This window comes from Geotrypetes seraphini, chromosome 7, assembly GCF_902459505.1.
Source record: "Geotrypetes seraphini chromosome 7, aGeoSer1.1, whole genome shotgun sequence".
Lineage (NCBI taxonomy): Eukaryota > Metazoa > Chordata > Amphibia > Gymnophiona > Dermophiidae > Geotrypetes > Geotrypetes seraphini.
Genome location: NC_047090.1, coordinates 166,145,123 through 166,157,749, shown reverse-complemented (window position 1 = coordinate 166,157,749; position 12,627 = coordinate 166,145,123). Strand labels below are relative to the sequence as shown.

Genomic DNA, 12,627 nt, shown 5'->3' with positions numbered 1-12,627 from the left:
AGAGAAAAAAAAGGAAATTTTTTTCAGGTTTTGTAAAATGCCCAAGCATTCTCCATTATTACCAATACTGGTCCACTTTTACAGTAATCAAGAAATTTTAATATATATAATATATGCTAAATCCCCATCACCAAAATTGAAAATAATAATAATATATATAAAAAACATAAGAACAATATACACATAACCATTATGGCATTATCTTTATAACCTATTCAGCAAACTGAAAAAAAAAACAGATGGTCGTTCCAACACATGTACACAATTTTATTTACCCTTGTACGTATGCAATACTGTAAACGTATTTTAAGACAGAGTGCACTAAATTTATCTTCTTTTTTTTTTTTAAATATAAAATTAGCCGTTGTTCCTGAATATTTAGTTTTTTTTCCCCCCCGTTCAACGATAGCAATTCGGTAACTTGTGTCATTTTCAGTTTTTTTTTTTTTTTTTTTAATTTTATTTTTAAATTCAGCAGTAAATCGCTTCCGTTCTGTTCCCTAAGCAGCGTTTCCTGAAAGTTTGAACAGAATTCGGCTCCTGGAATAGTTGAAGTTGTGCTGGCTAGATTAACTTCATGGAGTCTGAGTCGTTATTGATTTTACTTCTGTCCGCTATCTTCAACCAGGAATTGTGTGTGTATGTATGCGTGTATGTGTAGGGGGGAGGGGTTAAGCAAATGTGGCTTTGTGAAAAGTACTGTAGTTTTCATTTTATTGTTTTGTTCATACTTTTTTTTCTCCGTTTCTGTTCTCCCCCTACCCCCCCCCCCGAAAGGAAAAGAAAATGTTTTTGCATTTGTCTCAAGAGACTGTAATAGGAAGATCAGTTTTCAAGGCACTCACATCAAATTGAATGGCAGTAGAAAAACCGTCCAATAAATTACGTTTTTATTTTTATAGTGCCAGTATTGTGAATACCACGCTTTTGCAACACCGACACTTAATCTCAGTTATTCCCTTATAGTTTAACCCACATCTGGGTTGAGTACAACAAAAGTGGTGTAATTTCTTGTTTAGAAGCCATTGAAACACTAACAAAAGCTTTAAAGTGCGGGTCAACATAATTAAATCTTTAATTGTTCACCGTTAGTTGCCACTCCTAATATGCTAACACAGAATACAAAGGAATTGGAGAGCAGAGCAAGCTTATTATGTAGTTTTGACTATAATGCATAGCTCAAGAACAGGTAACACCACTGACGGAAGCTTCCCGTCTTGCCTTTCCCCTATACCAGGGGTAGGGAACTCCGGTCCTCGAGAGCCGTATTCCAGTCGGGTTTTCAGGATTTCCCCAGTGAGTATGCAGGAGATCTATTTGCATGCACTGCTTTCAATGCCTATTCATTGGGAGAAATCCTGAAAACCCGACTGGAATACGGCTCTCGAGGACCGGAGTTCCCTACCCCCCTGCCCTATACAATAACATCATTGTGCATTATGATGTGAGAAACTGCACTTTCAATTTGACATCATACTCCCTTCCAGAATGTTCTGTCCTGGGATGAGAAGCGACCGATTGTGCGTGCCTAGTTGCCTAGCTGTCGCAATTATAATTCCCAACCTACCTAAGCAATAGTGGCTTTATGAAGTAGTTTTCAGTCTCAAAAAAATATGGCAGTTTGCTTTCTATTAATAGCATTAGTGACAACCTAAAAGAACTTATCTTGCAACAAAAGGGACCGTGTACTAAACTGGATTTGCATGGCTTGTTATTGCAAGTGAGATGCAAATGAGGCGTGCCTTAACACAGACAGTGAAGAATGCATGCTAATGCGGGCAATGATGCAAAAACCTAAGCTTACCTCCCTGAAGTGCAGTTCAGTCTTTTGCATGAAAGCGTCTTACTTTTTTTTTTTTTTTTTGCATGACAATGCATTCAGTTTTTCACTGTGTAACAGGATAGTGGGACATTTTTGTATCTGATCACCCTATCCACGTGGTTTTGTATAACCACTAATGCAAGCTTGTCGATGTGTGTTAACAGCAATGTTGTTGCAAGCAAGCCGCTTACATTTAATTATGCAGGCAATTAGGGAGTCATTCTATAACGGGGCACCTGATTGATGCATGTCCTAATAAAGGAAAGTAGGTGCCTCCTTTCCTTTACCAAATGCTAGGATGGTAATATATAGGGTATATATAGGGTTACTAGATGTCCAGATTTCCCAGGACATATCCTCCTTTTGAGGACATGTCCGGGGGTCCGGCCATCTTTTCAAAACCTGGCGTAACTAGGTGGGGGATGGGCTAAGGGGGTCAGGATTTTCTGAAAGGAAAATCTGGCAACCCTAGCTATATACAAGCAGTGGTGTAGGAAGGAGGGGCAAATCACCCCGGACTTGTCCTGGCAGGGGCGCCAGCACTCTCTTCTCCCCTGACCCCGGCGATGGGAATTGTCTCATATATGTACCTCTTCAAATCTTTGCTGGCAGTGAGCAGGATCTCTTGCCCTACTACTCACACCAGCCTCATCCATCTCTCTGACATCACTTCCTGTTCACAAGACCAAGAAATGATTTCTGAGAGAAGGCATAGTCGGCATGAACAGTGGGTTAGAGATTCTACTTGCTGCCGGCGAAGATTTGAAGAGGTACAGGAGGAGAGTGCATTGGGGGGGGGGGCACACGGCATAGCGATATCGAGCGCTTCCACACTGGGCACAAACTTCCCTCATTTCACTACTGTATACAAGGGTCTATGCTTAGGTGCAAGCTCTTACGCTGGTCACAGAACTGGTGTAAATACTTGCGTCTAGTTTCCAGAGATATGCAGATAACGTACAGTATTCTATAAATTATATGTGTAAAAGAGTTTCCCTGCCCAGGCTCTACCCAGCCCCCACAAATTACATGCTTTTGAAGATATGCACTTACTCTATATTTTATATATATATATATTTGGGCACCAGAATTTGGGCACGCTCCTGAGATGTGTGTGCAAATTAATTGACTAACGAGCCAATTAATGTCAATAATCAGGTGCTAGCAACCAATTGTCGATGCTAATTGGCACCCCTTAAAATCTGCACGCGCATCTGGCCGCGCGCAATTTTATAAGGCATGGCATCTAACTCTAATAACATGTCAATGAAAAGGGGGTGTGGCCACGGGAGGGGATGGGCATGTTGGGGGGGGGGGGCAATCCGAAAAGTTACGCACATAGTTACAGAACACTGCCTCAGCGCACCTAACTTGGGCGCCAACATTTGCATCAGGTTTCGGCAGGTGCAGGTCCGACACCAAAAGTTAGGTATGGGGGATCATAGAATTACATTGGGTGACGATATTTTTTTTCCCTGTGTTGAATTCTGAGCATCACTTATAGAATTTCCCCTTTACCACATAGCACTTACGTGCAAATATGGGCTAGTATTCTAAGTGGTGGGTTTATAGAATTACCCCGCTAATGTGTTTAAACATTTGCGCTCTCATTAAACGTGATTTAGCACCTTGGCCCTATAGCAGTCTTCCCATCTATAGTCTACGTGGCACCTACCAGTGCCATGCTACCTGCTAAAAATATACAATAAATATATTGCTTGTTAAATGTAGCTCCTTTCAATTAATACCTGATCGTATATAGCTCAGTGGCCTCCAGGGTGAAATCTGCACAGAAAATAAAAGGTGCCCTCCCTCGCCTTCTCATTATGACATCATCAGTGCTACATATCAGACTCCATTTACAAAAATAAGTTTAAGTGCTACCATTTTGAAAGATTGTTATCCGCTTTGTCATCTGACCTACATGCTTTGAACCAAAACACAAATAGTAATAATATTATTATTATTCATAAAATGAAAGTTTACTCTCCAGTGTTGGCTTCTTCACAAGAAATTACACAAGCTTAGCTTAAATTCCTTTAAAAACAAACAAAAAAGCAGCAGCCCCCCAAAATTAGTACCTTAAAAAGATATGTTTCCCTTTGTTCCCTCCCATGCAAGCAATCTCAGGCTACTGCTGGGTATTTTTTTTTTTTTTTTTAAAGAGATACCCAACACAATTTTTAAAAGAAATTTAAACAGCGAGAATTAAAAAAAAAAAAAAAAAAAAAGTACCTGCACATGCCAAAAATTACAAAAACCCAATAAATACAGAAATTATTATTGCACAGTTAAAAGGCTCCACAAGTTTTTACTGCCTTAATCAACCCTCAGGTTTAGATATAGGTTTTTATTTATGTGCCAAGCTCTGGCACCACACAAGTTATGCTAAGTTATTTTTACGGAGGCAAGTTAGGTCTGTTTTCTTCTCAGTTGGCAATAGCTGAAACTGTACAAATTAATTAAATGTTTCCTAGACCCCTGATTTAACCCAGTAGGGAAGGGGAGAGGTTCCTAGCTTCTTTCTGCCTGTTCAATTTTGACATCATTTGTCAACAAATGTTCTCCATGCCACTTTTTCATGTGTTTTTCCAGGGTACTGTAAACACTGAAGGGCATCTGGCATATGTCGCAACGGTAGACCTCCTTCCCAATCTGGCCATGTGTCTTCATGTGGCGTGTCAGCTTGCTGCTCTGGGCGCATGCATAGTTGCAGAGCTCGCATTTGTAAGGCCGCTCTCCTGTGTGGCTCCGGCGATGCACTGTCAGGTTGCTGCAGTTCTTAAATATTTTTCCACAGTACTCACATGTGTCACTCTCCGCCCTCCTTGAACTGGTCGACCAGGACCAGGTCCACCGATGTGAGGGGTGCTGCCTCCACTTGCTGTCCCACTGCGCCCTGAGAGACCCCCATCCAACATGTCGCCTGGTGGAGTGGAGAAACGCAGGCTTCCGTTTTCCGAAGAATGCTCTGAAGAAGTTGCAAAGGGGGATTGTCGGGAGTCTGTGAATCCTAGAAATGGATCCTTCATGAAGTGCCTTGATGCTGCATATCCCACCAGCCACTGTGAGTAAACATTTTCTGAAGGTATTATTGTTGCTGGAGGTAAGTCTAAGTCTTTCTCTATCTTTATCCGCTTCGAGGAGTTGTTCAAACCAGGGCTCGTTATGGGTGTTGGCTTTCGGGGGAGCAAACCTGGAAAAGGTTCACCTGGGCCAAAGTTTCTGCCATTCACTGTCCCTTCCTCTGTATTGTTAAGTTCCCTTGCCACTGAGACTTCATCAACTATATGTTGCCGACACAGTTCTCGTGGATCTGAAGACCTCTTCATAAAATGACTTCTTTTCTGTTTCTCAGCTAACATGTCATTATATTGCTGGATGGCACCAAGGTTAACATTCTCCATGACCAGGGATTTCCTATCATGTAGAGATTTAGAGCCATTTTCTCGCTGGCGACAGAATTCCGAGTCCATACTGAAGCTTGACTCTGGCCTACTTTCATTTTCAAGTTCTTCCTCCTCCTCTTCCTCTTCCTCCTCCTCCTCTTCGTTTTCATGGCCTAGAGATGGATCGCTTTCATTCCTGAAGTCTGTTTCGTTGGATTTTACACCTTCTCCAGTTAATTCACTTGTGCCTGGCTCAGGAGAACTTGTGGTCGACAGTCCATCATCTGACCTACCTGTCATGGAACCAGCTTTGTGCATATGTGTTTTCATATGACGTTTTAGTTTGCTGGCCTGGGAACATGCATGATCACAGAGCTGACATTTATAGGGCTTCTCTCCTGTATGACTACGACGATGCACTATAAGATTACTCTGGAACTTGAATGTTTTCCCACAGAATTCACAGGACTTGCTTTTTGTCTGAGGCTGTGGAGGGGTGGTACTGCTAGGGGGCATTGGTGGCAATGGCGGAGTACTTAAAAAAGATGATTTAGGGCTAGGCTGGAAAGGATTCAACAAGCGATGCATAGGATTGTTGCGGTTTGGTGAGACTGGAGGAGGAGTGGAATTATTTCCAGCCAGTTCTCGAAGCCTTCTAGAGAAGTCCATCGCTGGAGACTCCATTGCCATGGGGTTTAGACGCATAACTCTGTCAAAGGCACTGGGATGCTGGGCAACTAACCCCATTTCTTCGGCACTAAGGCGATGCGGATCCAGGTGGTGACGAGGAGGTGGGCTAAAGAGTGGCGGTGTATTGGGGAGCCGAGCTTCACCAAAGCCAGGTGCTCACGCAAGATGGGTCCGGTCATTCTTAAAAGACCTAAAAGGATTGTTGTCCCCCAAGAAATTCATCAAAGGTGAGGGTTGCAACGGGATCTGGCCCCAGAGGAGGAGGGATGGTGAGGCGTGGCGTGAGGGACTGCTGGAAGGGCTGGTTTCCAGGTAGATACGAAATCCATGGGTGTTCTGAGCATGCTGAAGCAGGAACCAGGCGCTGTTGAAAGGCTGCTTACATGTTGTGCAAATATAGCTGGAAGGTTCGTCTTTACCTGTGGAAAAATGAAACCAGAGAGCTCTCAGTATAATGTAAAAGAGATCACATAAATTATCGCTTTACAATTTGATGCATTTAACCAATGGAGATCATAAGATGAGATCTAATTGTACAGAACTGTACCATTTGAGTAACAAGGGGGTAATATTCAGCCCATAGCGGTAAGCAACTTGTAAACCACTTCCAGCCATGGGCTGACCTAATCCTGGATATTCAATGCAAGGGCATATGCATCTCCTGGCATTGAATATTCAATGCGTAGCAATGGTAAGTGGCACCCCCTGCTCCTTCACTGTCCCCCATGCCACCCTCACGCCCTCCCATATCCTCCCCCGCATCTCTTTAAATCTTCGCCAGCGCAAGCAGCTTCTCTGGCCTGCTGCTCGCACTAACGTTGGCTTTCCCTCTGATGTCACTTCCTGGTCCTGTGAACCGGAAGTAATTTCAGAGCGGAACCAGGCCAACCCGAGCAGCAGGCTGGAGAAGTTGTTCGCGCTGATGAAGATTTAAAGAGGGGGGGAAGGGAGGACCCCCTTTACTACGCCACTGTGTATACTGACCTGGAAGTTAACCAGCAGACTGGTGCCCAGTTAACTTGCCGCATCAAGTTAGGACAGCTGTTTTGTGGTCCTATCTTTATGTCCTTGTCTAGCCAGTTAGCTGACTGAATATCGCTGCCAACTTGCTAGAGGATGCCCGGTTAGTGGGGATATTTAGTGGCGCTATCCTGTTAAGTACCGTTGAATATCTGAGACTGGCCAGCTCACTGGAGTTTAACCAGGCAGGAGAGGCTCTTTCTTGGATAAACCCTTTTGAATATCAATCCCCTAAGTGTCATGTTTATGTCTTTAGCAACTATGAAAATCTTCTCTTCACTGCCCCATAATTTACAATACATAGGGGGTTATGATAGAAGCCTTATTTACAATATCCATGTAGAAACATCAACATTTATAAAGATATATTGCATATATGTTCAAAAATGATTTCAGAAAGTCACTGTTTACACATGGAGATCTACGTCATGCAAAGATTTCAAGTGGGTCCATTTCACACAGGGAATACATGTGTAAGGAAGAAAAATTCACACATCGGCTTTTATACCTGCTCAATGGCACATATAGAGGGGTGTTTTTGAAAGGACGTCCACATCTAGGGTTGCCAGATTTGATTATAGTAAAATACGGACCCCTAAACCCACCCCTAGGCCCGCCCAGTTTCACCCATTCCCACCCCATTACGTCCCAATCCCGCCCTAGCCTCGCTGCCTGTTCTCGTCATCGCATGGCATCCACGCATGCGTGGATTTCCTCCTGCCCAACGCGATTTAGAGGAGGCTTTTCAAAACTCAGACAAAGTGCCGGGTTTTGAAAAGCTGTCTGGACCCCCGGACACGTCCTCGAAAAGGAGGACATGTCCGGGGAAATCCAGACATTTTGTAACTCTATCTACGTCACAATAGGGACGTCCATGTCAGGATGTCCCAAATCGGCATCCATCTCATGTGTATTTTCGAACAGAAAATATGAGAGATTTCCTTTTTGAAAATAAGTTAGATGGATATTTGTGTGCTGAAGACATCCGGCATGAACAACAATTTTTCAAACTTGAACGTCCACATTCTGAACAGGGGAAAACAAGGAACATGGATGTCTGTACCACAGCACTCTTAGAAAATGGCCACACAGACATCCATGCAGAGCAGAGGAACAGTCTGGCGGTTGGGGGCTCTAAATTTCACTATGAAAGAAGCTCCTTTAAAATTTTCACTAAAGACGAAAATCTTAGGTGCTGAGATACATAATACCCTAAGTTTTCATTCACATATCTCTAAGGTGGTATCTTCTTCTTTCTATGCTCTTTGCCAAATTCGATCTATTCGCTCATTTCTCCAACCTAGCTCATTTCGTACTCTCATGCATTCTTCAGTTTTGTCCAAACTCGACTACTGCAATGCCATTCTCATCGGTCTTCCAAAATATCAATTGCACTGGCTTCAGTTAGTTTAGAACACTGCAGTCAGATTACTGTACCACTGTTCTAAGTTTGATCACGTTATGCCACTTTTAAAATCAGAACATATTCTTCCTGTGTCTTATCGTATTCCTTTCAAATAGAACATTCTTACCATATACTATCTGATGGTCTTCCGTCTTTCTTATACAGCCTTCTGGTCCCATATTCACCACAAAGAACATCACGTTCACCTCAACAACAGTTACTGATTGTCCCTTCATTTTGGCAATTATTTCTCGATTTTCATAGGAATTCCTCTTCCACCCAAAGGGCTCCCACCCTTTGGAATTCCTTACCCTACTACCTCCACATCGAAAAATCTTTTGCGACTTTTAAGGCACAACTGAAGTCATACTATTTTTCTTTGGCTTTCTGCTCTTGATCTTTTTCCTTACTTTACTCATGCTATGGATCACCCTTTCTTCTCGACTTCTTAGCTTATGTCTTTAATTGTTTGGGCAGAATTTCACCTTGACTTCCCCAGTCTTTTTGCTTTTCCTCGTAACCTCCCTTTCTTTATCCCCCTTGTACCCATTTTTGTTTGTAGGTTGGTTGAATTTTTGTTTATTGCCTCCCTTGTTATGTCTTTTTAATTTTTTTTGTTTTTAATATATTATTATTGTAAACCGTTTAGACTAACTGTGGTTGTATTTGCGGTATATCAAATAAATTGAAACTTGCGTAGCCTAAGGGACATTTGGAGCAGTGAGACAAAGCAACAGATTTGTGCTACTCAATGGCCACGGATTTGGACTTGGAGGATGAGATGTACAGCGTCAGCATCTATGAGACAAACCTGTTTTTTTCTGTTGTGTATAATTTTTTGGACCCCTGTTCGTTTGCTAAAGTTAGATAGTTCATAGTCTAATAGATGCTGGCACTGTCATCTTGAAATAGGGACACTGGATCATCTGTTGTTCTATTGTCCCTTAATACTCAATTTTTGGAAATCCATATGGGGGGAAAATTACTATGGTACTAGGCGTTTCCATACCATTATCATACGATGTGGTCCTTTTTGGTACATTGTTAAAACCTAAAAGTCCAATCAATATAAATAAAAATAGACTTTTTCTTGTTATGACGGGAGTGGCCATGCAGCTAATATTGAAAAACTGGAAGAATTGGGACAGACTAAACCTTGTGTTTTGGTGGGAAACCCTTTGTCAAAGTTACAGGTATGAAATGATGTTATCAGAGCAATTGAGGACTAGTAAAAGATTTAAAACCATTTGGAGTCCATTAGAGGTTTATGTTAGACAATAGATTGTTCTTTATTTAAGGTTTCTGATTCCTACACACATCCAGGGAGGGGGGTAGGAAATGGGAGGGGTGGGATTAAGTGATTTTTGAATATATTTATGTACAAACATTTTTATATCATAGCCATGACTGAAACAGGTCTAATTAAGGACATCCTTCTTTTCAAACTTGGATGTTTCCTTTCCTTCAGTAATCACTGTCGGACGTCCTGATTTTGGGCCCTTCCTAGACCTATGCCCCAAAATACATCCACAACACTCCCCCCCCCCTCCTCTTTCTATGTGGACATATGGCAGTGTCGGATGTCCAAATTCTGCCTTTCCAAAATTAGGATTTAGATGTTTTAAGCTCATGGATGCACATTTTGGCATTTTGGGACATCCATATGCTTTGAAAATAAGCGCCATAGGGGTTAAGAAAAGAAGAAGTTTATTCAGCCAAGGGGTTAAGAGGGTCATTCGCCTTATCCCATAAAATTTATTTCCACCTCCTAAATAAAACCATGTTGAAATTGTGACCTCACCATTCAAAGGGGTAGTTATCACATGGGCTACCATTAAGATGTGTTATTGTACTACTGACACGGGCTATTTCAGCACAGGTCCAATTTTATGCAATAAGATCTAGTTACTAATAACTGTGGTGAATAATAAATAACACGCCTTAACAGGAGCCCATGCTAATAATTCCCCCCCCCCAGTTGACAGCACTTACACATATAGGCCTATAAAATGGGGGGTAAGAAAGCACAAAGGCAGCCGGTTCAGAGCAAACAAGATGCAAAGGAAAGGTCCGTATTAAAAATACTCCCAGAAACACATGACCAAGTTTTGTCTATATGGTTGCATCAGGGTGAAATGCACTCTAAAAACACCAAAGTTGTAAGTACAAATGTGCCTGGGTCCATGAAGATTAGCACATTTGCACTTTACCATATATTATAATGTTGCAAGTTTTTATTTTGAAGCTGAAGTTTGAGTCAATACATTTTTTGCCTACTCCCAACTCCACCCAAAATCGCTTCCGACTCCAATTCCTTAGCCCTGTAACCTACAAATCTATATTATCCATTTACCAATATGCCAGCTAATGAATTCCGCATTCCTTTGCACTGCAAGCAGGGATATTAGTTATAGAAAGTGAATGTCACCCAGACAGAATTTTGTTCTCAGGAGGGGAAATTTTCTTATCTACTTCCTATCTTACATATTTCAGTATCGCCTCATTAGCTGGAAGTTAATGGCAGGCCTACACATCAATCTAATCTAATCTAATCTAAACCTTAAGTTTATATACCGCATCATCATCCATGAGAGAATGGAGCGCGACACGGTTTACACAGAACTTAAAATAGTGGTAGAGAAGAAGAAAAACGGATTACATGAACTTATGTGTAGAAGGGGGGGAGAGGAAAAGGGGGGAAGGATAGAGCTACAATTTGCTGAAAAGCCAGGTTTTCAGTTGATTGCGAATAACAGAAGAGGAGCTCAGGGTTTCGCAGCGGGGTGGTGAGGTCATTCCAAAGACCTGTGATTTTGAAGAGAAGGGATTTTCCCAGTTTGCCTGCATAGTGGATGCCGCGTGGAGAGGCTAGTTTAAGCCTTTGGGCAGTTCTGGAGGAGTCGGGACTGGAGGAGTTGAAAGACAGTGGGATAAGAGGAGGCAGGATTCCGTGAATGATCTTGAAAGCCAGGCAGGAACATTTGAAATGGATTCTGGAGATTATTGGGAGCCAATGAAGTTTGGCAAGGAGTGGGGAGGCATGGTCAGACTTGCGTTTTGAGAAGATCAGTTTGGCTGCAGTATTCTGGATTAGCTGGAGTCCTTAGAATACTTATTTTTGGATAGATTTAAGTAGATGGCGTTGCAGTAATCTAGTTTGGAGAGGATCAATGTATAACAATTACAGAAAAGTACAATACAACCTGCCTTTGAGATACCCTAGGTGATAGATTGGTACTGTCATTAACTGAGTGAAGAATATTTGCAAAAAATACCCTGCTGCTGGGAATTTACTAGAAGAACTTTATTGCTTAATTAAAACAGTCACAGCTGGAGCTGAACCAGAGATTTTCATTGTTTTTCTGTCTCTATGCTATAAGAGTATCAGGTCACCCACAGGTGTCCCGACTTAAGTCTCCTTCCTCCTATTACGGCCGAAGCTACTAAAGGCTCCTTTTACGAAGCTGCGTTAGGGCATTAACGCGCAGAATAGCACCCGCTACATTGCCGCGCGCGCTAGACGCTAACGCCAGCATTGAGCTGGCGTTAGTTCCAGCCGCGTAGCGTGTGGTAATATCCTGCGTGCGCTAAAAACGCTAGCGCTCCTTAGTAAAAGGAGCCCTGAGTCTCCTTCCTCCTATTTGATGAAGCTACTAAATAGTAGATTTAACACAAACTGGAGAAAATATTTCTTCACTCAATTTACTCTGGAATTCGTTGCTGGAGAATGTGGTGAAAGCAGTTAGTTTAGCAGGGTTTAAAAAAGGCTTGGATCATTTTCTTAAAAAAAAGGTACATGAGCTGTTATTAAGATAGACTTGGGTGAAAATCCACAGCTTATTCCTAGGATAAGCAGCATAAAATCTATTTTACTTCTTGGGATCTTGTCAGGTACTTGTGACCTGGGTTGTCCACTGTTGGAAACAGGATACTGGGCTTCACGGATCTTTGATCTGTCCCAGTAATGGCAACTCTTATGATCTTATAGAACTTTCCTCGCTTCCTACGCTTTAGATCAAAGCCAAGTATGGACAAGTGTTTTCTACAGAAGCTATTTTCAGCATAGACAAACAGAAGAAATTCACCGTATTCACTCCATATCACATTACCCTAGGAAGTTTTCCCAAGTGACAACAACAGCAAAGCAACTCAGAAAGACAGACATGGACTTCATTTGTGTAGGAACATGTTTATGCCCAGCTAGTGTAATCTCCATGAACATAGAAAACTAGATTCAGTAAATCACACTCAAATATTGACAGTGGGGGGGAAAAAAAAAGTCAGTGCTCAATGCCATTCTA

At 42.1% G+C, this 12,627-nt stretch overlaps 1 protein-coding gene across 1 annotated transcript in view; it reads right to left on the bottom strand.

Annotated features, from left to right (window-relative positions):
* Window positions 1-1,410: 1,410 nt before the first annotated feature.
* Window positions 1,411-12,627, bottom strand: part of BCL11B (BAF chromatin remodeling complex subunit BCL11B) — a 306,049-nt gene continuing 294,832 nt past the window's right edge. Inside the window, 6 exon segments of the mRNA XM_033952386.1 lie at window positions 1,411-4,638; window positions 4,641-6,053; window positions 6,056-6,092; window positions 6,094-6,135; window positions 6,137-6,192; window positions 6,195-6,320. Coding sequence (XP_033808277.1) covers window positions 4,337-4,638; window positions 4,641-6,053; window positions 6,056-6,092; window positions 6,094-6,135; window positions 6,137-6,192; window positions 6,195-6,320 — 1,976 coding nt within the window. The 3' untranslated portion in view covers window positions 1,411-4,336.